Source organism: Nilaparvata lugens, chromosome 13 (assembly GCF_014356525.2).
Source record: "Nilaparvata lugens isolate BPH chromosome 13, ASM1435652v1, whole genome shotgun sequence".
In the NCBI taxonomy this organism is placed as follows: Eukaryota; Metazoa; Arthropoda; class Insecta; order Hemiptera; family Delphacidae; genus Nilaparvata; species Nilaparvata lugens.
In genome coordinates this window covers 30,314,372-30,342,153 of record NC_052516.1, presented here as the reverse complement: position 1 = coordinate 30,342,153, position 27,782 = coordinate 30,314,372, and the positions used below count along the sequence as shown (strand labels likewise).

The following is a 27,782-nucleotide window of genomic DNA, read 5'->3' as shown; positions in this document are numbered from 1 at the left end:
AATATGAACAGGACAAAAAATCTATATTTATAGAAAATTAATATGCTTATCTTCGGGGGTAATTCCTTAAAATTATTATTGATTACCTTTACACTTGATTATTCTCAATACTCTATATCCTCTTGACCTTTCTCCCCAATAGATCATGAGGTTGAACCCCCAAGCTAAAAGATCACGAGCCGCTACTGATTAGAAAGAAGAGCTTTGCTCTATGTTTTCGCAATAGAATATAATATATTATTGATGACACCTTGTGTATTATATAAAGATTATTTTACATTTATTAGCAACAATGACCTTGAATTTAATGATAAATTTATCAATAAAAATTAAATTTGCACACAGTAGCAGACATACGGTGAAAAAATCAAACGTGTAACGACTGCATGTAAACGTGAGCAGACTTTTGCAGACATACGGACGTTGCAACATTCGAACACCTGGCAACTGGGAAGGCATTTTAATCCGTCTATCTGCAAACGTCCGTCTGTTTGCCTCAACTTGTATCTGTAGCAACAGCAAAGTGTCGTAGGCTACTACCGTACCGGTACTTCACCTCTTGAAATTATTATTCGTCATTACTATAATAAGTAGAACCAATAGGCCAATTAAACATTAGGTCAGATCTGTGTTAGAATTAATAACACTTGTGGATTGTGCTACATTTTATCAGTTTATTCATTTCATAAAATGTGCAACTTTTATTTTCATCAAAACCAGCTGGGGAACACGTTCACATGTGTTTCCAATTCTCTACTCCACTATTGACTATAATATTGTCAATCAAGTAACTAATTTAGTGCACTGAGTTTAGAAGATTGAAGTACGAATAGCCCGCGTTCAAAATCTGCAATTAAAAACCAATTAAATCATAAATTTAATATTTGAAACAGATAGTATCCTTCTTATAATATTGTAAGATGTATAAAGGCAAGAAGGATAGAATGGCTTGGGCATGTGGTGAAAACTAATAAATAAGGTGAGAATATGGAAAGGACGCCACATGGAGACGAGAAAGTGAGGGAGGCCGAGAACGATATGAATGAATGACGTGATTGGTGATATGCATGTGCTGGGCGTATCGAACAACTTGCGGCAAAGATCTCCCAGATAAAAGACAAAAAATTTATTGAATGTCAAAATTTGAGGCACGATTTTTATATAGATTTGCTATGATAAATTGTAACTATAAATACTTGTAAATATGCTATATAGGAATACATAGGATAATAAATAGGTTGTTATCCATAAAATTATTTACATTGAATTTGTTCAATTTCCAATTTTGATTTTTCAATAAAAAAATATAGGTAGGTAAATTAATGGAAAAGTGTTCCTTGAAATAAGTTTCTTATTATCCAATCATTTCTTTGAACAAAGTTTATTACAGCCCACATAAAAAAGTATAAGAAAAAGAATCTATTTCAAGAACCCCTCTCAAAGTCTCAAGGCTACCACTCCAATGGTCACCAATAATATTACGCAATTACTAAAAATTGATCTGAGCATAGAATAGAACTAATTTCGTTGCATTTCTGAACCATCTAAGATTATAACATTATGCTAAATCGAGATGGTTCTCCAAAAAATTGAACAAATAGACAATACATCATTCATTAAAATCTCTTCATAGAATACTTCGAAAGTGGATTTTGATTTATACTAGTGCTTCCACAAAACTCTGGCGAGAGGTAGCAACTTGAAAACCAGTTATAAGTGATAAATTGATAGCTTAATGCATTAAAATACTTTTTGAAAGTTCATCGTGTACCAAAAAGGTAAATATATTATGAAAATTTATAAAAAATCGGATAAATTTGATTAAAATAACTTGACAAAAGTTAACATGACGGATTTCAGAGAAGGAAAAAGCTTAATGTGCTTCTACATTGAAATGATAGATAGCGCTGGCTACAAACGTGATACAAACTGCATGATACTGTATCATCCTATACAGCAACAGAATGATATCATGTATAATGAAAATCGTATTATATTAAGGGAGCAATTTCTGTATTTATATATCTGGTTAATTATGTTCAACGGATCTCGAAAACGGCTCTAACGATTTTCACAAAATTTGCAACATACTGTAGTAGATTTATGATATAAAATTTCCATTGCATTAGGTCTCGTCCTTGGGAAAGCTAGCTGAACGACATTTAAAGGATAATTCATCCTTGGCTGAAACAGCTGAGACTTTCGTCGTCTGTGGTTAGTAAAAAAGTGAGTGATTGAGTGAGTATGTGAAAAATAAAAATATTGCATCCCCGAAATTCATAAGATGACGTATAGCCAGCTGTGGAAATATAAACACGATCATTTTAGAGAATTGTGTTCTGTTTATCAATAAATAAAAATAACGAGCGTAACTCAGTGCCCCGATATTTTATTGATAAACAGAACACAATTCTCTAAAATGATCGTTTTTATATTTCACAGATGGCTATATGTCATCTTATGAATTTCGGGGATGCGATATTTTGATTTTTCACATACTCACTCGCTCACTCACTTTTTTACTATCCACAGCTGTTTCAGCCAAGGATGAATTATCTTATTAATGTCTTTCAGCGAGTTTTCCCAACGATGAGACCTAGTGCAATCGAATTTTTATATCATAAACCTACTATGCTCAAAACCTGAGGCGATTGGAGGCGTTGTGTTGAGGAGGCCAAAGTCCACCAAGGACTGTAGAGTCAACTAAAGTGAAGTAAGTAAGTATCCTTCTTATATATTTTTATATATAACTTTTAGTGTCATATTATGAGTCTGGTTGTTTTAAGCTGCGTTAATCCTTATAGATTTTATTAGATTGAACATAACCTATCACACACATGATGAACATATATGTTTGTCAAGTTCCATTCAATCTAATAGAATATAAAGGATTAAGTTTTTAACATTTTGTTGATAAATTTTGTGTAAACCCAGCATTTTTTTTACAAAATAATAAGTAGAGTAGCTTAGAGTAGCTTTGAAAGATACTTACCAGACACATTAATATTTTCCATATGAAAGGTAGATTTAATAGTAGATTTAGTAAAGTAGTAGCATATAGTGGATATTCTAGAAGAGAGATGTAATCTACGCTGTCAGCATTCCCTTTTAAAATAGCATCATGCTACTCATTTAACCAATGCTGACAGTTTGAAATGAATTTCACCACAGTTGGGTACCAAACTATGTTGCATTAATTTATAATATTTTAGTATTGAATATCAATTGATGTATCAATTATTATTATTACTATCTCTTCCACAGCAATGAATCAATTTATCAATTCAAATTAATTTCAAGTAGGCCTAGGTACCTTAAACAATGTAAACTCCGAGTATCATGGAGATTGATAATATTAATCCAGTCAATATAGGCATGAAAAAGGGGATGTGCTAGTGCTTGCAATTTGTTGTTCAAATAGTTCGTTTGAGAGAGCACGTCTAATCAATATTCTAGGTCAATGGATGCTTGCATTTTATATTGTAGTTCTGATTTTTTAGTATATTGTTTTGAAGTCCAGAACCAATTTTTTCCTCGCAAAATGTCCTTGTGCTAGATACAGAGTGGCCCAAAATCCCTCAATTTCTGTTCATTTTCCAGTTTTTAGCTATTTTCGCCAAATCCAGTGATCAGACACCGAAGTTAGCTATCACCTTTTTTCCTTTTTTAGGTTATGAAATTCTAAATAAAAAAATCTGCTGTGGCGCACTCACATAACTTTCCTTGCCGTTATCAAAATTGATCACCTTACGCTAGGTTCCCGAGCATCTCAAGTCTACTATTCAAAGATTTGAGCCAGCTGGTGACAGGGCAATAACGCTGGAGACACACATGAGGTCTGCTATCTCTTCATAGTGAATGATTAAATAGAATCAACAATAATTTGCAATTGAATAATCACATTTTCTCGAATTTAAAGCTTATTTTGGATTTTAGGTGAAAATGTTACTGAACATCAATTGTAGAGATTTTCATGCTCAATCTACTCCACTTGTTTTTTGTTTTTTTTTGTTTTTTTTTGTTTAAATCGTATCTGAAGCCTGATAGATGGGAATCTAAAATGGAACTTTGCATTGATGGGGCGGAGCTCTTGAATTTTTTACAGATATGGGACTTGTGGCAGTTGATAGAGCTTATCGATGACTATTTTAGGTATGAATTTGATCAAAATCGTTGAAGCCGTTTCCGAGAAAATCACGAAAAACCCTGTTTTTGACAACATTTTCGCCATTTTAGCCGCCATCTTGAATTGCATTTGATCGAAATTGTTCGTGTCGGATCCTTATAAAGTGAAAGGATCTTAAGTTCCAAATTTCAAGTCATTCCGTTAATTGGGAGATGAGATATCGTGTACACAGACGCACATACACTCATACACACACACACACACACACACCACACACACACACACACACCACACACACACACACACACACACACACACACACACACACCACACCACACACACACACACACCACACACACACACACACACACACACCACACACACACACACACACACACACACACACACACACACACACACACACACACACATACAGACCAATACCCAAAAACCACTTTTTTGGACTCAGGGGACCTTAAAACGTAAAGAAATTTAGAAATTGGGGTACTGTACCTTAATTTTTTTCGGAAAGCAATACTTTCCTTACCTATAGGGCAAGGAAAGTAAAAATGAGATCATTCTGAGCCACAGACAAAAATTCTGTGTTCTCTCCTCCGTGTTCTGAACTCTCTATCTTGTATGAGTACTACTGAGTTACAATTTTTCAAAAATGAGTAAAATGTTAAGAAAAATTCAATCTTGGTGAGCAATATCTTCAAATTTTAACCATTACAGTAAAATGTGTGGTTCAGAATCCATCTGGGCGTAATTATGTGCTCAACAATCCAAGACCAGGTAGATAGCGCTCTATCTCATTTACGGTACATGTCCAGATACACCTAATAACAATGCTCCTTCTATTTTTAAAAAACACCTAATTTTTAGCTTCAACCATCATCACTCACTTCATTTTCCTCGGATTGAGATTTCGCACGATGATGTAGCCTACTAGGTTCACGATGATATACGAGGTTCATAAGATCGTATGATCCATGAGAATCATTCGTTAGATGGCACTTAATTTCTGTATTTCCTGTTGAAGAGGCGCGCATATAAGGACACATCAAGGACCAAAACTTCAGTCTTAGCTTTTGACACAATGAATTCTATCAGATTAATATAGAACGGATCTTGATGAACACATCATATGTTTGCCAAATTATGTTCAATCTAAGGAGGGCAAAAATCGTTGGTCTAAAAATCGATGTGTCTAACTATTCATATCATGGCCAATATATAGGGTTAACACGATGGTCATGATGATATTCATAAAATTTACACCAATGTACCTAGAATACATATTTTAGAAAAATATATTCTACGTACATTGACTCACAGCTCACAACATCCAATAATTTATCATACATGACATGTGTTTGCTGTATAGGATGATACAGTATCATCGCTGTATAGGATGATACAGTATCATCGCTGTATAGGATGATACAGTATCATCGCTGTATAGGATGATACAGTATCATGTAGTTCGTATCACGTTTGTAGCCAGCGCTATCTCTCATTTCAATGTACAAGCACATTAAGCTTTTCTCTACGCTGAAATCCGTCAGGTCAACTTTTTTCAAGGTATTTTAATCAAATTTATCCGATTTTTCATAGATTTTCATCATCTATTTTCAATTTTGGTATACGGTGAACTTGCAGAAGATATTTAAATGCAATGAGCTATAAATTTTATTACTTATAACTAGCTTTTAAGTTGCTACCTCTCGCCAGAGTTTTGTGGAAGTACTAGTATAAAATGATAAAAATTCAACCTAGATTTCATGTTTTCACTTTCATTAAATATTCTCTGTTTTTGGAGAACCATCTCGATATAGCAATTAAAATGTTGTAATGCTATAATCATTGATGGTTCAGAAGATAATAGAAATTATACGAGATTTGTTTAATGCAACCGGATTGCGTTGTTGACGTCGTTCTTGAAATAATTTCGTGTGGGGTTGGGGAAGGGTTGTCAAAATAAATCTTGAGGGTTCCAAAAAATTCAACAGTCTTTGGAGATTAGTGGAAGCTTTTTTTGTGTTGTACAGTGGCAACTGATCTATTTCAGGGCCTCTGACATGACCTAACGACTGCTTTTAGTTTGATGGGGTTTTCAGTTTTCACATTATAATATTTTTATAATACTTGAATAGGTAGACACTTCTTTAACAGTTACACTCTTAACAATACAATATAATAATATACCGGTAATTGAGATAAATAATCCATTATTAGATGGAACAATAATCCTAATAATAATGGAGCATTTTAGTATAGGCCTAAGTGAATTATTTGGTTCATCGTTTCATTTCTGATTTGCTTTCATTGCATCGAACGGTAATATTACTCTTCACATTATAATAATTTATTGTGCTCTTGTGATAGACTGATGCTTTGCTGCAAGCTTTGAGTTATCCCGCATATTTCAGCGGTTCAGTTGTTTCTAAATATGAAATTGCTGGAGGAATATCGGTTCACATCTTGAGAAAAACAGGATATGGTTCATTCTGTAGAATCCATGTCAGAATTCATCCTGAGAATAAACCTAGATTCCGATTGGACATTTTTGTGAATAATTGAGTTTATTGTATCTAACTTTGAACGTACATTAATGAGTTCTTATAATCAGCGTTTTGTAATCATAAGCTCTAAAGATAAGTGTGAAAATTTCTATGAGTATTTCTATAGGTCTACTGCTTCTATTGGATAAACTAGTACCTACCTACTAAAAGAATGAATGAGCAACAAAATCCTACTATCATTATTTCATCCTGTTCTAAACCCATTGCACTATAGGTAAGCCTAATACGTACTGGTACCTTTTTGACCGAGCGAAGTGAGGTCCAAGATTCAAGTCGACGGTTTGACATTTCTCATAATGTTTAAATGTTTATATGTTGCCCATTTACGGCGAAACGCGGTAATAGATTTTCATGAAATTTGACAGGTATGTTCCTTTTTTAATTGCGCGTCGATGTATATACAAGGTTTTTGGAAATTTTGCATTTCAAGGATAATATAAAAGGAAAGAGGAGTCTCCTTCGTACGCCAATATTAGAGTAAAAATCAGACTATAGAATTATTCATCATAAATCAGCTGTCGAGTTGATTATAAATTGCATGTCATGACGCATGCAAATCAATATCTCAATGTAACTTGGTAAAAAATCAGCTGCTGTGTAGACTATAAATTGCATGCCTCATTGAATGCGATTTTTATGCACTATTAAATGAACTATTGATTGCGTGCAATAACGCATGCAATTAATAACTTAAATAACATAGTATTGTCTCTCGAACTTTCTCTGCTTTGAACTCGGGCTGTCCTTTTGCCAGTATGTCTTGAAGGAGTTTCGCTTTTGATGTTAGTATTTTTGATACTTCAACCCCAACAGCCATTAGCCGTTTTCACACCGATATCTCCGTGACACGACATACAGACAGTATTTACTCTGATGGACAGTGTAAGAGGAGGCTGCGGTTTATAACTGTGCGAGGTCTACTGTTCACAGAACTACTAGTATATATGGAGTTGGAATCTAACTCATAGTAATCCACTTTGAGCATTCATGATCTTATCGGCTCATTGATCCTTCTACAAGCTCCTCTCTGGATGAGGGACCAGATTACCTTCGCGAATCTTTCACACTGATTTCAAGTGTTAATCCGGGACGAGGAACAAGGTCACACCAATATAAGCTGCAAATTGCATCGAACAGCAGTTTTTAATCATTCTTTTGTGATTACGGCCACAAGAGAATGTAATGAGTTGCCTGAATATGTTGTTCTATCCGGCTCATTCGCTACTTTCAAAAAAGGCTTTACCAACTTCTCAGCAACTACCAAGCATAAGAGTGCAGGATTGATATTTTTTATGTTTGTTCTTTATCTGAGTGCAGCATTGATATTTTTTATGTTTGTTCTTTATCTCCATTTTGACGATTTTCACATACAGTAGTATTTATAAATAGAATTAAAGCATTGTGGGCGGGTTTAGTGTGGTTATAATTCCATTTGAACTTATTAGACCAATAATAGTTTGATTATGGGAACTTATCAATCTTATACAATTATCATTCTCAATTCTAGTACCGTACTCTTCTTCATCAACTGTTTCTTCCTTCATCATAACTTCCTTTTACTTTTTTATTCTTAGGGTATTCTTCATTAATTTGTTACAATAATGTTCTTCTTTCTTCATCATAATATATCTTAATATTTTTCAATTGCAATGAGGTTATACTTTTTTGTCTTACTTTTATAATTTTTCAATTTAGTTTATTTATTATTTCTTCTTTTGTATATTTAGAATAAAATTCTTATTTTGTAATTTCACAATGTACAGGGTATAGTTCTAATGTTTGTAAATGCAATAGCTTTTTCCTACAGTTACGTTGAAAAGTGGCCATTGCTGCACTGATTACAGAACGCAAAGAATCACTTTTCCGCTCTAGTGCGGGAAAAATTTTTCCAGATTTGCTACATGGCAACGCAAAATACTTAGTAGGTTATATGGAGCACCAGTGCAGCAAAATCAAAATAAAGTTGGTAACAGTGACTGCTGTGGCTGCTATAGTGAGCAGAGCTGCAACGAAGCACAACGCGCTAATTATTATTCATTATATATTATAACCAAGGACAACGAGGACTTTAGGATTTTAGGATTAAGGTTTTTATCAATTATAAAATTACACAGAAAAACATTTGATGCATTTCAGGCAATTTTACCCATAATTACCCACTTTTCATATTCAATGGTAACTGTAGGAAAAACTTAATGTGAAATACGTGCGCAAAGTTCCTCTGCTGCACTCAAGAAACCATTCCGCCCTCGCCTACGGCTCGGGCGTAAACGTTTCTTTCGGTGCAGCAAACTGACACTTTGCGCACTAGTTGCACAAATAACTATTTCAAAATCTGTCTGTCTGCTGTCTAGATGATATCCTTACATGTTTTAACGTCAAATTGAGTGTTTGCGATGCGAATTGAAATACACGGCACTGGTTAAAGCACACTCAAGGATGAATTATCGTCTATTTTTCGATCGAATTTGATGTATGATGCATGATTTTGAATCGCCTTGACGAGCCGAGAAGAATGAGCTACTTATTTCCTAGAGCTAAAATATTCCAAAGATCGAAATAGAGCTCTTTTACTTTTCCTCTACCGACCACGACAGTGTTGCCACATTCCTCATTCTTCAATCGCGGCGTTGTCGGACTTCTTCCCATGTTAATCTTATGGGTTTATTTTTACTCCCTTGGGAGTAAAAGTGATCACTTTTCCCGCTGGGAATTATTTTTAGTCCCATGGGAGGAAAAGTAGTACTTTAGTATTCGATTCCAGGGTGTAAAATGAGACTTTTGATAGTAGGTGGAGGAAAAAGTATTTTCACTCGTGATGTACACAACATTTTTCCTTCATCTACATTTTTTTATAGAAACTGCAAATAAAATCATTTAATAACTTACGTATTGGTGACAATGTTTCCTAACAACATAACCTAAAATCTAAAACCTAAAACCGGCCGTCTGATTGCGCTATCTATCGGCAGTTGTAACAATTATATCAGCTGGGTGTCTACCAAAAATGGCTGACTCCAGATCAAGTGGTTCAGATTTGAATTGCAGATCAAAAATATTTGTTGGCTGTTATTTTGAATAGAATAAGATATTTTAAAAATTGTATAAATTTTTATCGTCTACTAATATTAAGAATATAATATCATACAAACTATTTCATGAGTTGATCAAATTCTGGTTGTGGTATTGAATTCAGTTGACTCAATGACAGACACCTCTTTATGCTTTCTCATCTGAGCTTAGACCTTTCAACCTATTATAATGTAAGTTTTTAAAATAGAGATGCTTCCCATGTTATTTAAATGGAGTCACTTTTACTCCCTAGGGAGTTTTTCTGTTTTTTACTACCGAGAGCGAAAAAGTGACACTTTAGTATTATGTTTCAGGGAGTAAAGTAAGTACTTTAGCCAGTAGGTGGAGGAAAAATACTTAGTAGGTTATATGGAGCACCAGTGCAGCAAAATCAAAATGAAGTTGGTAACAGTGACTGTTGTGGCTGCTATAGTGAGCAGAGCTGCAACGAAGCACAACGCGCTAATTATTATTCATTATATATTATACCAAGGACAACGAGGACTTTAGGATTTTAGGATTAAGGTTTTTATCAATTATAAAATTACACAGAAAACATTTGATGGATTTCAGGCAATTTTACCCATAATTACCCACTTTTCATATTCAATGGTAACTGTAGGAAAAACTTAATGTGAAATACGTGCGCAAAGTTCCTCTGCTGCACTCAAGAAACCATTCCGCCCTCGCCTACGGCTCGGGCGTAAACGTTTCTTTCGGTGCAGCAAACTGACACTTTGCGCACTAGTTGCACAAATAACTATTTCAAAATCTGTCTGTCTGCTGTCTAGATGATATCCTTACATGTTTTAACGTCAAATTGAGTGTTTGCGATGCGAATTGAAATACACGGCACTGGTTAAAGCACACTCAAGGATGAATTATCGTCTATTTTTCGATCGAATTTGATGTATGATGCATGATTTTGAATCGCCTTGACGAGCCGAGAAGAATGAGCTACGATGAGATCGGATCATTCCGTCACAAGTTATGAGTGAAATTTTGATTCTTGAGGTGTCCTTATGCGCGCCTCCCCACTCAACTTCTCTAATGTGTCCAAACAATAAGTTATATTAAAAAATCAGAGCTACAATATAAAATGTATACACCAATGTATAGAGTGACTGGATTAAATTGTAGCAACCGTAAATTGTTTCTTAAAAATGTTTACTAAAAAGTGAAATTTTCATTAATATACTATAAATAAGCCTTATAGAAGAAAACAAGTAGTAAGTTATAGTACAATAATTTCAACTCGGATGTGTATCGTATTGAATAGTATCTAAATTTAAACGTAGAGGTATTACAACTTTAATACGGTAGTATTCAACTCGTTGAATACTCCCTATAGTAATAAACTACCAGACTACCAGTTCATCAAATTAAATCGAGTAACTAATCTTTTAAGTAGTCCTTCTAACGAACAAACTAATTTTAAGTATAAATCGATTCTTTAAATAATTTTATTGCATTATTGGACCAATCAAATATTTTTCTTGTGAAGAATTAATTCAAAGCTATCAAAACTCAATAATCAAAATGATATAAATTTCATGGTAATGAATTGATTTTACCCTTGAGAAGTAGGCGATGTCCAGTTTATATATTCCAAATTGTTTCACATAGAATGGTCTGTTAACAAATAGCATCATGGTTGCTATTGAATTTTTAAACCATTTTGGTTTATCCAACCATTCGCACTGGAACAATGTTATTGCTAATTGTTCTTGCTAGAAAAAAGTAAATGAAAAATATCATAAATAAACTCAATAAAGAACTATTTTGATCACTAAATAGATTTAGAACTATTTAGATTAGATTTAGAACTATTTAGATTCTTTTTATTCATCAATATGATGTATGAATTGCAACACAAGCAGCAGTTTGATTTTTCAAACAATTTTAAATGGAAGGCTTCAGTTTTTTTTTACAAAAACGCGTTTAAAAACATAATATGTTCACTTATACTGTATGCTTCTATATAGTAGCTAGAGTTTTTCATTTTTAAAACTGATTTCTATAAGTAGCCTATGAGTTAAATAGTTCTACTACAATAACAACGATTTATATTTTTAACATATATTTTTAACATTTATTTATTGAAGATGACATCTTGCAGGTGTATTCCTTTTCTACGCAAACATTCCTGTATCTCTTCATCACATTGTCCATGCTTGGTTGCCTAACATTGTTCTACTACAAAGTGTTCTACTACATAACAACGATTTATATTTTCAACAAGTATGATTTTATAATAATAATATTATTGCATTATTGGACCAATCAAATATTTTTCTTGTGAAGAATTAATTCAAAGCTATCAAAACTCAATAATCAAAATGATATAAATTTCATGGTAATGAATTGATTTTACCCTTGAGAAGTAGGCGATGTCCAGTTTATATATTCCAAATTGTTTCACATAGAATGGTCTGTTAACAAATAGCATCATTGTTGCTATTGAATTTTTAAACCATTTTGGTTTATCCAACCATTCGCACTGGAACAATGTTATTGCTAATTGTTCTTGCTAGAAAAAAGTAAATGAAAAATATCATAAATAAACTCAATAAAGAACTATTTTGATCACTAAATAGATTCAGAAACTATTTAGATTAGATTTAGATTCTTTTTATTCATCAATATGATGTATGAATTGCAACACAAGCAGCAGTTTGATTTTTCAAACAATTTTAAATGGAAGGCTTCAGTTTTTTTTACAAAAAAAAAACATAATATGTTCACTTATACTGTATGCTTCTATATAGTAGCTAGAGTTTTTCATTTTTAAAACTGATTTCTATAAGTAGCCTATGAGTTAAATAGTTCTACTACAATAACAACGATTTATATTTTTAACAATTATGATTTTATAATAATAATATTATTTCGCCTACCCCATTGATAATATCCTGCCCTGCATCTGCATATAGGAATAGATAGATCAGAAGGTTTATCAAGAAAATAAAATACTTGATTTTAAGTATTATTTCATCGCCCTGGAAATAATAAAAGAGAGAAAATGTAGTTTTTCTATATCATATTTATTCAGTACTGGACGGATTAATATTACATCAAATTCAAAAATGTAATAGCAAGATTCACTTTAAAATGACAGTATCCCATATGTATAGAGTGTTTCAGAGAAACGAGGAATATTGAAAGTTAAATAATTTCAAGAAAAACAAATCTTTAAATAAAGTTTTTCATATCATTCAATAGTAAAAATCATGCCATTTTAGAATAAATAGTACTGTAACATTCATTTATTGAAGATGACATCTTGCAGGTGTATTCCTTTTCTATGCAAACATTCCTGTAGTCTCTTCATCACATTGTCCATGCATGATTTGACGTAACATTACAACTAGAATTTGAAATAGCTTCTCGAATCTTGGCTTTCAATTCTTCCGTTGTTGCAGAATTGAAAGCCAAGATTCGAGAAGCGATTTCAAATTTTATTCCAGTTGTAATGTTACGTCAAACCATGCATGGACAATGTGATGAAGAGACTACAGGAATGTTTGCGTAGAAAAGGAATACACCTGCAAGATGTCATCTTCAATAAATAAATGTTACAGTATTATTTATTCTAAAATGGCATAATTTTTACTATTGAATGATATGAAAAACTTTATTTTCCTACAGTTACGTTGAAAAGTGGCCATTGCTGCACTGATTACAGAACGCAAAGAATCACTTTTCCGCTCTAGTGCGGGAAAAATTTTTCTGCACTCCAGATTTGCAACATGGCAACGCACAATACATAGTAGGTTATATGGAGCAACAGTGCAGCAAAATCAAAATGAAGTTGGTAACAGTGACTGCTGTGGCTGCTATAGTGAGCAGAGGTGCAACCAAGCACAACGCGCTAATTATTAGTATTAGATATTATAACCAAGGACAACGAGGACTTTAGGATTTTAGGATTAAGGTTTTTATCATAATAAAATTACACAGAGAACATTTGATGGATTTCAGGCAATTTTACCCATAATTACCCACTTTTCATATTCATGGTAACTGTAGGAAAAACTAATGTGAAATACGTGCGCAAAGTTCCTCTGCTGCACTCAAGAAACCATTCCGCCCTCGCCTACGGCTCGGGCGTAAACGTTTCTTTCGGTGCAGCAAACTGTCACTTTGCGCACTAGTTGCACAAATATCTATTAAAGATTTGTTTTACTTGAATTTATTTAACTTTCAAAATTTCCCGTTTCTCTGAAACACATCCTGTATAATATCGATGCTTCCTATTCAACCAAAGCTGACTGAAGTGGATCTCACTTTAATCATAAGTGAGCATACAATAGGCCTACTGCCCCCTCAACTTGGATTTCCATTTATATTTTTTATAATTCAATTTGGGTATAAATTTGAACGACCAGATTCCAATCATTGTAATTAGTTATTTGTGCAACTAGTGCGCAAAGTGACAGTTTGCTGCACCGAAAGAAACGTTTACGCCCGAGCCGTAGGCGAGGGCGGAATGGTTTCTTGAGTGCAGCAGAGGAACTTTGCGCACGTATTTCACATTAAGTTTTTCCTACAGTTACCATTGAATATGAAAAGTGGGTAATTATGGGTAAAATTGCCTGAAATGCATCAAATGTTTTTCTGTGTAATTTTATTATTGATAAAAACCTTAATCCTAAAATCCTAAAGTCCTCGTTGTCCTTGGTTATAATATATAATGAATAATAATTAGCGCGTTGTGCTTGGTTGCACGTCTGCTCACTATAGCAGCCACAGCCTCTTGAGTGCAGCAAAGATACTTTGTGTTCACATTATACACATTGAAATCCTCATACAGTTCAAATTCAAGGTGGAAAGTATGTAATTGAGAGTAGAAAGTCGAACTAATGCATGGCATACAGTTTCTCAAAGTTTTCCTATTTTGAGTTAATTATTTTTGTTGCTGATCATGAATATTGCAATAATCCTCACACATCTAGCATTTGGTGGAAATGACTGTTGAAAGTAATACTTCAAAAGTTACATGATATGTAGTCAATATTGAATGCTTTCGAGTCATCAAGTTGTTACAAGATTTATCCTAAATTGATATTTTACTCAATTCGAAACGTATTTTTAGGTGCAAATACAATACATTTCTGACATGGGAATTTATTGATCCTTGTTTAGAAAAATTCTTGAAACTAACTGTATAATCAAGTAGTGGTGGCGCACAAAACTCATGAGATGTGACTTCAATTTTTGTTCCATCCTTGGTTGATCTTGTTCAATTGAATCTGCTCCTTTTCCAACGAATTTGTCCAATTCATTAAGAGATAATACTAAGAGATCCAGTTCGGTTCGAACACGTCTCATTGCCAGAACTGTTGCCATGTATACGCACAGACAAAATGCTGGAGCTGCAAATTCAATTAAATTTATTCATTTGAAGGAAAATACATTTTTGAATAGACTAGTAAAAATGAAGAGCCTTAAGAGTAGATAAATATATTGAAAAATATTAGAGCCTTGATTACCATTACATTTTTGATAAAAGATGAACTCGTTTATCAAAACGAACCTTGACTTGTTTTAATTACTGAAAAAGGGTGCTTATTCAATCCCTCCAACTGAAACACAGGATAATGCCTAAGAAAAATATCTTGGCCAGAGCAAGGATCGAACCCCGGGCCTTTGGATTAAAATGCCAGTAGCTATATAATCCAATCGACTAATATTTATTTGAAATATATACAAACGAACAGTTTGGTCTTGAAAAATCTTTTTCATCTGAGAACATCATTTTCATACATGCAATTATTAGTATTTCTCATACAAGACTGCAATTTTGTATTACAATAATGAAATACATTATTAAATTCTATAAATTAACTTTTTAAATTACACTACGTAACTTAAAAATAATAGAATATTGTCTAAATAATAGGTGTTGAAACATGTAGGCTATGTAACTTTTTAATGAATTCTTGATATTTTTAGACAATATTCTAGTGTTTCATTACAGATAAATATCTAACCAAAAACAGAACATATTTTTAAAACGTCAAAGTAATTGTGAATAGTTAGTTCATTTTTGTTCAATAAAATAATCATTTAAAAATACAGTAAACCTACTATGTTTTCAAAGACAATAATTCATTCATGAATAATTTTTTGAAGTGTTATGTTGGCTTATAGATGTTTTTGAATTTAAAAACTGATTTATTTATTTCCCCAACTCATTTGCACCACAAAGCTCACGTTATCCTATACTATTAAACGAGCAATTTCTGTTTATATGTTTATATGTTCAGATGCTTAGATGTTTAGATGTTTATAATTATGTTAAGATGTTGTTTATATGTTTATATTTCACCGGATCTCGGAAACGGCTCTAACGATTTTCACGAAATTTGGAACATAGTAGGTTTATGATATAAAAATTCGATTGCACTAGGTCTCATCCTTGGGAAAACTAGCTGAACGACATTAAAAGGATATAATTCATCCTTGGCTGAAACAGCTGAGACTTTCGTCGTCTGTGGATAGTAGAAAGTGAGCGAGTGATTGTGTGGAAAATCAAAATATCGCATCCCCGAAATTCATAAGCTGACGTATAGCCAGCTGTAATAGTACTTTACGTAACAAGTCCGGTAACGATAATTTACCGCATAAGTATGATTGTTTCTGCCCGAAACGTAGTTGAGGGCAGAATTATCATACGAATGCGGTAAATACGTTACCGTACAAGTTACGTACAATATTTTTTGTCATACTTATCTGAGAAAGAATAATATTGCTGAGAAACAGAAACCATTACCTGCTGCTGCTCGAGCTACTGCATTCTATAAACATGGCCTAGCCCATAGCGCCTAGTTCATAAAAGACAGACCCTTCGAGCTCAAATAAAATAATACAGGCCTAAATTATAAGATTTCAGATGAGTTCTTATAACTTGAAACTCCTAAAATAAGTTCACTAATTATTCGAGTTAGTATATTAATTTCTCAGATGATATTGGGACTCAGTAGAGTCCTAAAATACTCGACTGTAAAGAGAACATTTATGATCTCTTTACAGTATAGTATGCTGTAATGAAAATCACATGTTTTCTTTTTCTGAAAACAACTGTTTACCGGCTTGATTTAATGCATGGAAAACAGCTGCAATTGAGTAAGTATGACAAAAAAATATAAACACGATCATTTTAGAGAATTGTGTTCTGTTTATCAATAAATAAAAATAACGAGCGAAGCTCGGTGCCCCGATATTCTTAAAATAATAGAACACTAGAATATTGTCTAAATCATAGGTGTTGACGAATGTATGTAAGTTACATATGTATGTAACTTTTTTATGAATTAGACAATATTCTATTGTTTTATTATCGATAAATATCACTATATCTCACCAAAAACAGTACCTATTTCAAAAATGTCGAAGTAATAGTGAATAGTTAGTCCATTTTTGTTCAATAAAAGGATCATTTAAGGATCAGTGAACCTACTATTTTTTTAAATACAATAATTCATTCATGAATAATTATTCTGAAGTATTATGTTTGCTCATATATGTTTTTGAACCAATTTAAAAACTGATTTATTTATTTTTCCAACTCATTTGCACCACAAAGCTCACGTTATAATAATTTATGTAGGTATTCATGTTATAAATTACCATTGAAGCACATTTTTAATATAATACATATCACACAAGCATGTTATACGTTTCCTCTGCTGCACATATAGGTGCGTACAGATTTGAGCACCACGAACACGCGCATTTCACTTTCCGTCAGCTGATGCTAAGCTTATTGATCTGTACCTTACTGTTTCTGTACAAATACAAATATAATCAGCTGATGAAAAGTGGAATGTGGGTGTTTATGGTTTATGTAGGCAGCATATTATATTATTAAATCTTAATTTCTTGCATCGTTATAGCAGGATTTTCCATGTACCGGACCTGCGCCTATAAAAAAACCGCCGTAAGTGGTGGCCGGCATTGATATTTCAAACGGGAACTAGACGAACTCAGATTTTAACAAACTGACACGCACTCTAAAAGCTGATTAGTGATTTTTTATCAGTAGAAATTCCTATAAGACCACCACATACGGCTAGGATCAGGTCCGGTAGTATATAGGAGGTCTGGTTATAGCCTATATATATACAAATCTTTTGAACGGCACTTTAAAGATTTCTCTCTCAATAATTGTATTGAATTACTCCATGAAATTAATGATCTAGTGATTAATTATTAATAGGTGATGGTTTCTTGATCCATTCCGAGCTGCCATGTATCAACTCACTTCTCTCTATGTATTCCACACGACATGCAGTCAAATAATAATTAATGTGAAGACAAAGATTGATTATTTAAACAGAAAAGTAACAACGTGTTCTCTTACCTACCTGACATCATATACCAGATAGCTTCGACGGCATAAATGACCAAATACGTCATCAAGGTACAATCAAAAAATGTAAAGGAATACTCCAGAGGTAGTGGCAGATTTGCATAATTTTCAAAAAAACTCTCCCCCATCAACAATTTCTTGAGAAGCACAAAAATCGGCAGAGCTGTTACATTCACTGCAGTTACATACGAGAGGATCTCAATCCATTTGGCGGTTATGAGTTCTGCCTCCACAGCCTTTATTAGAAAAAACAATTGTTTATTAAAATAGCAACAACTTTTCATTGGAATAATATACAATCGGTTTCAGCACATTTTCTTCTATAATCAACATTACAGCTGACAAAATGGATCTCAATCCATTTGGCGGTAATGAGTTCTGCCTTCACAGCCTTTATTATTAAAAACAATTGTTTATTGAAATAGCAACAACTTTTCATTGAAATAATAAACTATCGGTTTCAACACATTTTCTTCTATAATTAATCAACATTACAGCTGACAAAATGGATTTCAATCCATTTGGCGGTAATGAGTTCTGCCTCTACAGCTTTTATTGAAAAAAACAATACTATTATATTAAGCGAGCAATTTCTGTATATTTGTATATATCTGGTTATGTATGTTTACCGGATCTCGAAAACGGCTCTAACGATTTACACGAAATTTGGAGCATAGTAGGTTTATGATATAAAAATTCGATTGCACTAGGTCTCATCCCTGGGAAAACTCGCTGAAGGACATTAAAATGATAATTCATCCTTGGCTGAAACAGCTGTGGATAGTAAAAAAGTGAGTGAGCGAGTGAGTATGTGAAAAATCAAAATATCGCATCCCCGAAATTCATAAGATGACATAATTATAGCCAGCTGTGAAATATAAACACGTTAATTCTAGAGAATTGTGTTCTGTTTATCAATAATAATAAAAATAACGAGCGAAGCCCGGTGCCCCGATATTTGTTTATTAAAATAGTAACAACTTCTCATTGAAATAATAACTTATACAATCGGTTTCACATTTTCTTCTATAATCAACATTACAGCTGACAAAATGGATCTCAATCCGTTTGGCGGTTATGAGTTCTGCTTCCACAGCCTTTATTTGAAAAAAAAAAAAACAATTGTCTATTAAAATAGCAACAACTTTCCATTGAAATAATATACAATCGGTTCCAAGGTTGCAACACATTTTCTTTCATTACAGCTAACATATATTGGAAAAATCAGAAGAAACTTTCTAACCTTCGTGATAATTGACCTCTTGTCTTCAGATTCCTTCTCATTGTAGCCATCAAAATAGTTATCATTGAGGATATTCAGAAGGCACTGGATGTGGTTGGGTATATAGGCGAACTCTATGCAACACATTGTCATTACTATGGCAATTACAATGTCCTCGAATGCTAGAAGGCGGGAGTGGAGCTGATGCCAGTTTTTGACGAGAGAAATGCAAGCTTCGATGCCAAAGTAGACGGCAAGTAGAGTGAAGATCAGAGCCAGTTTTGTGCCCCTATGTGGAGGCTGCATACCGCAGTAGCTCAACAGGAGCCGAATTCTTGTCACTCCGTGGTTTTCCTGTCTAAGGATGAAAGTTGAGAGTTTATATAGCACGTTTTTCTGAATAAAGATGCCCAATAAATTTTTATTTACTATGGATGGAGGATTTTATTAGAAATTGCAGTTTAACCAACTGCTGGAATATTATTAATGTATAATAATTACTTCAAATATCCAATTAAAGATGCCTAAGCTAATTTAGCAATTAAAGCTAAATATCCAATTAAATAGAACTAATAGTGAAAACACAAATTTAATCCACGAAACCAGGTTTTGTATATATTTTATAATAATAAAAGTGGTTGACAATATAAATATTTTGTTTTCATTATGGAAAAGTATCACAACATCACTCACAACACAACTATAAAGAAAAAAATAACTAATAGTTCTTTGGTCAATATTTGCAGTAGCAGAAGTCCTTAGTTCTATTTATATAGCTTTAATTGGATATTTGAAATAATCATCATACAGTAATGATAATTATTAGTAGGAGTATTTACTATTATTAGATTGAAAGTATTTATTTGATTTAGTAGGTACCAAATTGAGGTGAAATAAAAGCGATATTACCAGTTCATCCACATAATTTCTAGAGAGCAGGGTGCAGGCAGCAGAAATGAGATTCCTTCGCAGGAGAAAGGTTTGTGACCGCTGTGACCACATAAGAAATGAGGATTTGAGATAAGACAGGGTGCCTTCAACATGAACAAAAAAGCTACCTATATAGATTGAAATTACTGAGAAATTGCATTCATTCAAATGTTAATGAATCAATTTAGATTCTCGTTTGATGATAAAAAAATTATATCCTATCACAACCAATTGTTGAATGTCAACAGAATGCCAGCAGGAAGGATTCCCTTGAGAATTCTGAACCATACCACCCGACAGGAAAAAGAGATATGAGTAGACCTCGGAATGATGTCAATTATGGAAAAGAATATATGTAATAGCTGCTAAAAATATTGAATGAAAGTTTATATTAAGTATATAATGTAATGGATTTGATCTCTAATGTTGTGAGTCGGAACAGGCAAGAGCCTAAACTTTGAATGAAAGATGCAGAAGAAGAAGATTGACAATATTGGTTTTATTTCACCTTAATAATTGTGGAGAGAGATTTCACAGCATCCCTGTTCATAGTGTGAATAATGGTACCATATTATTATGAATAAATAGAACATAACACTCATTGTGCATGCATCAGGTAGGCTACTCATCCAAGCGTATCTCTGACACTAATGTTCCTGCTGAGGAATGAGGAATGAGAAATTAGTTCCAAGATGCACATTTTTACAATACAGGGCTCGATTTCTGGGCCGACGGCAAATACTTTTTGAATAGTAGCGCATCGAATTTCCATCTAGCTGTTTATCCTGTTGACAATATTTGCAGTAGCTAAAGTCTTCGAGGTGAATTATAGCATTTAATTTGTATTTTCGTTTAATAATTATTATTCACAATATTTCTCCTACACAATATTTTATACTTTGAGCGTCTTGAGGCTCAAGCGCGTTTGTGGTACAAGTGATACCCTGACAAAGTTTTGATAAGGGATTTGAATTCAAAACTATCAGTGTTTTGAAGCACTATAAAAGTTATCAAGTACGGAACCATTTTTATTTTATTATATCACAACTACTTTTTTTTAATAAGCGTATAAATAAAAGTGAGTATCTATCAGTGTATTTCTATTATGAATATAACAAATCCAATAATTAGGTAATAACTTACTCATTACGATTCATCTCTGTATAAATATTTGATAAATTATTATCTCTTGTTGCTTCAAGCTCTAATCGCCAACAAGAAATTATCTCTAATTTTATTTGTAATTTTGGTTAATTTGTATTTTCAAAGTTACTCCCAATCCTTGATCAAGCAATTTTTAAAATCTCAAGTATTCTGCAGGTTACAAGTATACTTGAAGTTAGAACATTCCGAAGACTCTAGATGTGGAGTCACCCTTCTCTGTTAATGTGTGGTGACTTGGAGAGCTCTCCTTCACAAAAGGAGGATTCTTTCCAAAAAAAAACTGTCTATAGGTGAATCATTTAAAATAATAATTCATTTCCCCTTGAATAATAAATATTCACTTTCCTTTTCTGAAGCGATTGTTATTCCAATTACCAAAACCATAGAAGAGCTCATTTTGCAGAAAAACTATCTGACCAATTTGGTCACAGAAATAACTTTAAACTTACAACGATGTTCAATTATTGCTAAGTCTAACTTCAGTATCACTGATTGCGATATATATCTAGATTTAGATCCAGTGGTTGAAGTAAATGGAGCTCTAATAAAGCACGATTTGTACATAATTATACCCCGGGATTGAGGTTTTGGGCGTCTCATGATATTTTCCATGTCAAAAGTATTTTGGAAAGGTATTTTCCTCCTGCACTAATTGCCTGAGATACGTTTTTGTCTTGTTTCAGCAAATAATTGTTCAATACTTTCGAACAATTGCTGAGAACAATTATAGGTTGGAAAACCAGAAGGGAGGTGATGAAATACTGAATAAAAGTATTTTTATTAGAGTATGTTTGTTGTGAGGTGTTCATGTTGTAGAGTAGAGGCTATGGAACTCTGGAAGTGAGAGGGTTGTGAGAAACATTTATTCATTAATGGGAGCTAAAGGGTGAAAATATAGACTTAAAGTAGGGACATTAAGTTTTTCTTTGAGCTTGAATTGTAACCGATTCCTAGCCACATATCATATTCAACATTTTACTTGGAAAAAGTAGAGGCTATGGAACTCTGGAAGTAAGAAGGTAGTATTCATTATAAACCTCTGTTTATTAATGGAAGAAATAGGGTGAAAATATAGCCTATACTTGAAGTAGGGACATCGAAATTCTTTGAGCTTGAATTGTAACCATCCAATTCCTAGCCACATATCATATGCAATATTTCACTTGGAAAAAGTAGAGGCTATGGAACTCTGAAAGTAAGAAAGTAGTATTCATTATAAACCTCTGTTCATGAATGAAAGATATAGGGTGAACATATATACTTAGAGTAGGGACATCGAATTTCCATGAGCTTGAATTGTAACCAATGACTAGCCACATATCATATTCAATATTTTACTTGGAAGAAGTAGAGGCTATGGAACTCTGAAAGTAAGAAGGAAGTATTCATTATAAACCTCTGTTTATCAATGGAAGATATATGGTGAAAATATAGACTTAAAGTAGGGACAAAGAAATTCTGTAAGCTTGAATTGTAACCAATTCCTAGCCACATATAATCAATATTTTACTTGGAAAAAGTAGAGGCTATGGAACTTTGAAAGTATTCATAAGAAACCTCTGGTTATTAACGGAAAATATGTACATATAAAGCAGGGACATTAAAATTCTGTGAGCTTGTATTATAACCAGTACCAATATCATATTAAATATTTTGCTTGTCAAAGATAGGGGCTATGAAACTCTGGAAGTGAAAAGGTAGTATTCATAAGAAACCTCTGTTTATTAATGAAAAATATAGGGTGGAAATATAAAATTGTAAGCATTACCTTACTTATATTACATATTTAATAGTTTTCTAGGATTGAACTTTTTTTACATGAAACAGTTCTGACAGTGTTTGGTGAGATGTAGTGATATTATTTATCTTTAATTAAAATACAAATACCACCCGTATATATGGACAAATTTTATCAATTTTATTTGGAGAAAAACACTAATATTTTTGAACATCTATGGTGTTATCTTCAGGGTGACACAGTAATGGATCCAATTAAGTGGTTTGAATAAGCTCTATTTTCTTTTCTATTTACATGTTTGCTATACCTAGTTGTTCGAGCTCACTGCCGGCGCGCAAGTTGTTTGCATCTTTGCTGGTAGTGCTTATTTTGTAAGATAATATTTTTTATACCGTATATAAAAAAGTAAATAATATATTTTACATTTATGAATGTAAGTAAATAATATATTTCTTATTTTATCAATCTGTATTATTTTTATTTCAACACTCAACCCTCTAAAAAGAACACCCCGTGGGAGACCCAGACAGAGATGGTGGAAACAGGTTAAGACTGACATGGAGAGACTTGGAGCGACAGAAATATTATGCTGAGGAGCGAACTACGTGGATACAGTTTGTTGGTGCGGCAAAATGTCAACTTAGATATAGATGGCCCTGGGAGTAAGTAAGTAGTAAGTATTATTTCATAGCAAAATAAATTAATTTGAATTTGAATCGATGCAGCGTATTTAGAAGATTGGAGTACAAATAACCAGCATGCAGGATCTGCAATTATTGAGAATGAATAAAACGAATAATCATCAAATTAAAATTATTTGATGAGAAATAAATGGACTCTAGGTATGTATCAAACTATCAGTACTTATATTTAGAATGTAATAAATTATTCAATTTCCTTCTTATTAAAAAGTTATCGTAAATAATGATTCAATTTAGGCCTGTACCAAATTGAATTTTTTTTCTAAAATAATATATTGTTAAAAATAATTGAACGTGCGTTAGCGAGTTCTCATTTTTGACTCACTGAAGGCCAAAGTCGTTGTCCGTCTGTTTCTATGTTCTACAATAACATTATAAGAGCATTAATTAGGCTATAAAATTAAAAAAAAGACAATTCTGGTGTGGCGCACTCACACAACTTTTCTTGCCATTCTGAAAATTGATCACCTGACGCTAGTGTTCACGTGCTTCTCAAGTCTAGTATTCAAAGATCTGAACCAGCTGGTGACTGCAAAATTATAGGTGCAACTTTTCTAACCCTTCCTCCTTGTCTGGATCTGGTCTGGATCAATAATTGATATTATTGGATTTATTTTACAGATTCGATGGTCAAAATTAAGTACCTACTAAGAAGATAGTATACCTTCTAATACTGCTGAGGATATAGGGACAGAGTAGTGCACGTACTCTGTCTGCAAAAAATAGATTATGGAAATGTAGCTTTAGGGTCCTTTATTAGCTTTATAGGTCCTTAGTTAATAGTTATTATAATATGACAACTCAGGATACAGTTCATCTTGATTGGAACAAACTCCTGCGAGAGCTTGAGATGAATCGCCCAATTTAACCAATATCCCCATTCAAATATTCGGTTTTCTACAGCTGTATATGTTCCACATGCTTTTCATCAACAATTTCATTGCAAAAAACCCTGACAGTTATCTTACAAAATTGGATAATCGCAAAAAACCACCTATTTCAAATTGTTTAAACTCTAGAAGCACGAGCTTAGTAGTTTCACTCACAGATAGCGCTGGCATGCACACTAGACAGAGTCACTATAAAAAAAATCTGGTGTGGCGCACTCACACAACTTTCCTTGCCATTATGAAAATTGATCACCTGACGCTAGTGTTCCCGCGCATCTCAAGTCTACTATTCAAAGATTTGAGCCAGCTGGTGACAGGGCAATAACGCTGGAGACACAAATGAGGTCTGCTATCTCTTCATAGTGAATGATTTAATAGAATCAACAATAATTTGCAATTGAATAATAACATTTTCTCGAATTTAAAGCTTATTTTCAATTTTAGGTGAAAATGTTACTGAACATTAATTGTAGAGATTTTCATGCTCAATCTACTCCACATGATTTTTTTTGTTTCAATTGTATCTGAAGCCTGATAATGGGGAATCTATCTGCATTGATGGGGCGGAGCTCCTGAAATTTTTACAGATATGGGACTTGTGGCAGTTGATAGAGCTTATCAATGACTATTTTAGGTATGAATTTGATCAAAATCGTTGGAGCCGTTTCCGAGAAAATCACGAAAAACCCTGTTTTTGACAACATTTTCGCCATTTTAGCCGCCATCTTGAATTGCATTTGATCGAAATTGTTCGTGTCGGATCCTTATAGTGAAAGGACCTTAAGTTCCAAATTTCAAGTCATTCCGTTAATTGGGAGATGAGATATCGTGTACACAGACGCACATACACTCATACACACACACACACACACACACCACACACACACACACACACACACACACACACACACACCACACACACACACACATACACACATACAGACCAATACCCAAAAACCAGTTTTTTGGACTCAGGGGCCCTTGAAACGTATAGAAATTTAGAAATTGGGGTACCTTAATTTTTTTCGGAAAGCAATACTTTCCTTACCTATGGTAATAGGGCAAGGAAAGTAAAGTAATAATCTCTCTGATTGCTAATGAATTGCTACCAGAGGAGTTTATTGACAAAACATATACATAGGTAATTATTATAAAAACACTTCATTCACATGGGCTACTTTCTAAATTAATTATAATGTATTAATTAACAAAACTATTAGTAAACATTTTATTGAAATTTATTCTATTCTATAACCTGACGATGGTGTGATCACAGAAGCTTGCTTGTTGAACTATTTAAAAGTTTTTTTTTTTAAATAAAGGGTGCTTCAAAATTTTTAATACTGATTTTATAATTATTATAATATACATTCAAAAGTTGCTGATAATAAGCTATAGTCCTAATTATGATACCCCACTATAATAATATGTCGGGGTTATCAAAGAGTGGACAGCCAGCTGTTAGTCACAACTTGGCCTGCTATTCCAATCAAATGGTCATTTTTCAGGATACAGCTTCGAAAGAATTTTTCTTTTCGGTGTTATAATTGTATCCAGTCATCGTTTAGACGTCGTAGCGGTAGCATGTAGAGCATTGTAGTGTTAATAGAATAGTGTATAGTATAGTGGTAGTAGAAGTAGTTATATTTCGATAGTTCCATATCTGCGCCTTAGTGGAATTAGGCCTACGCGAAATTGCAGTGGGCGAGTGCGCGTTCGAGCGTCCCGGTTGGGCCGGCCGGTCAATGTTCGCGACACAATCGTTTTGCTGAATAATGAATAAACATTTTAAATTCAACATAAATGTCGTTCGTCAGACCGTCGAAATTTTTGATTCCCGAGTTTGAAGAAGAGGCAACAGAAGAAGAAGAAGAAGTCAAAGCGAATGAAGAAAAAATGGAAACCGGTAGTGTAAACGCAGGTATCCCTTACAAAGGAGTCCAAATCAAGATATCGATCTAACTTGGATTGGTAGGGACGGCGCATCGCGGCTCATCCAATCCGCCTCTATCCATTGAACATCACCCCTGGTTGTGAATGTTCGTCTGGATATGCAGGACTCTGTATGTCTTTTTAAATTATTCAGTTTGTACTACATTTTTTTTCTTTTTTTCAATACCATATATATATTTTTTAATACTACAGAAATTTGGGTTCAACAACATTAAGTGCTCTCCACATCCTCTATAGATGCTTTTTTATTTTTATTTATTTACTCTACTATCTTATTCTATTGTTTTTTTTTATTGTAAATCTTCAACTGTCAGTTGTTATAATGCAGTTCACGGTGCTCATTCCCCACACCCAGACTTGTTGTCTTTGTGGGGAATATTCACTATTTATAAAATGTTTCTGCTGCTGTATTACTTTTTTGTGAATAAAGATCATTTGATTTGATTTAAACCTTTCAAGGATAAATAGATCTACAATTAAAATATCATAGCAGCATTCCATCGTATATTTATTGTTCAGGAAGATATTTCTATACAAAGCCAGAAAATTAGGAAATTTTCTCCTCATAATTTTATATTTTGTCTTATAAAGTTTACGCTTCCGTTTACCGAGAAAATTAATATTTCGTATTAAAGTTATAGCTCGTTTAAAGACTTTCACTTGAACTTGAATGTATCACAAGTCAAACGTTTTTAATTCATGTCCCATAATATTAAATTGTCCAGTTAATCTACACAATGTACGTTTTCCTACAGTTACGTTGAAAAGTGGCCATTGCTGCACTGATTACAGAACGCAAAGAATCACTTTTCCGCTCTAGTGCGGGAAAAATTTTTCTGCACTCCAGATTTGCAACATGGCAACGCAAAATACTTAGTAGGTTATATGGAGCAACAGTGCAGCAAAATCAAAATGAAGTTGGTAACAGTGACTGCTGTGGCTGCTATAGTGAGCAGAGGTGCAACCAAGCACAACGCGCTAATTATTATTCATTATATATTATAACCAACGACAACGAGGACTTTAG

The 27,782-nt window shown here is 33.3% G+C and overlaps 1 protein-coding gene across 1 annotated transcript; it reads right to left on the bottom strand.

Moving 5' to 3' along the window:
* Nucleotides 1-658: 658 nt before the first annotated feature.
* On the bottom strand, nt 659-21,662 carry LOC111050610. Its single transcript, XM_039440296.1, has 4 exons — nt 21,453-21,662; nt 19,401-19,737; nt 18,153-18,393; nt 659-847 (listed from the first exon to the last, which is right to left on the bottom strand). The coding sequence occupies exons 1-4, from the start codon at nt 21,464-21,466 to the stop codon at nt 792-794; spliced, it is 648 nt and encodes a 215-aa protein (XP_039296230.1). The 5' UTR covers nt 21,467-21,662; the 3' UTR covers nt 659-791.
* Between the last annotated feature and the right edge of the window lie 6,120 nt (nt 21,663-27,782).

Bases quoted from the DNA above. Each gene is read 5' to 3' on its own strand.
- LOC111050610 (XM_039440296.1), bottom strand. The intron at 18,394-19,400 runs GTTAGAAAGTTT...TTTCTAATAAAG, and splicing joins AGAGGTCAATTATCACGAAG to GCTGTGGAGGCAGAACTCAT. The intron at 848-18,152 runs GTAGGTAAGAGA...TTTTAATTGCAG, and splicing joins TATCTGGTATATGATGTCAG to ATTTTGAACGCGGGCTATTC.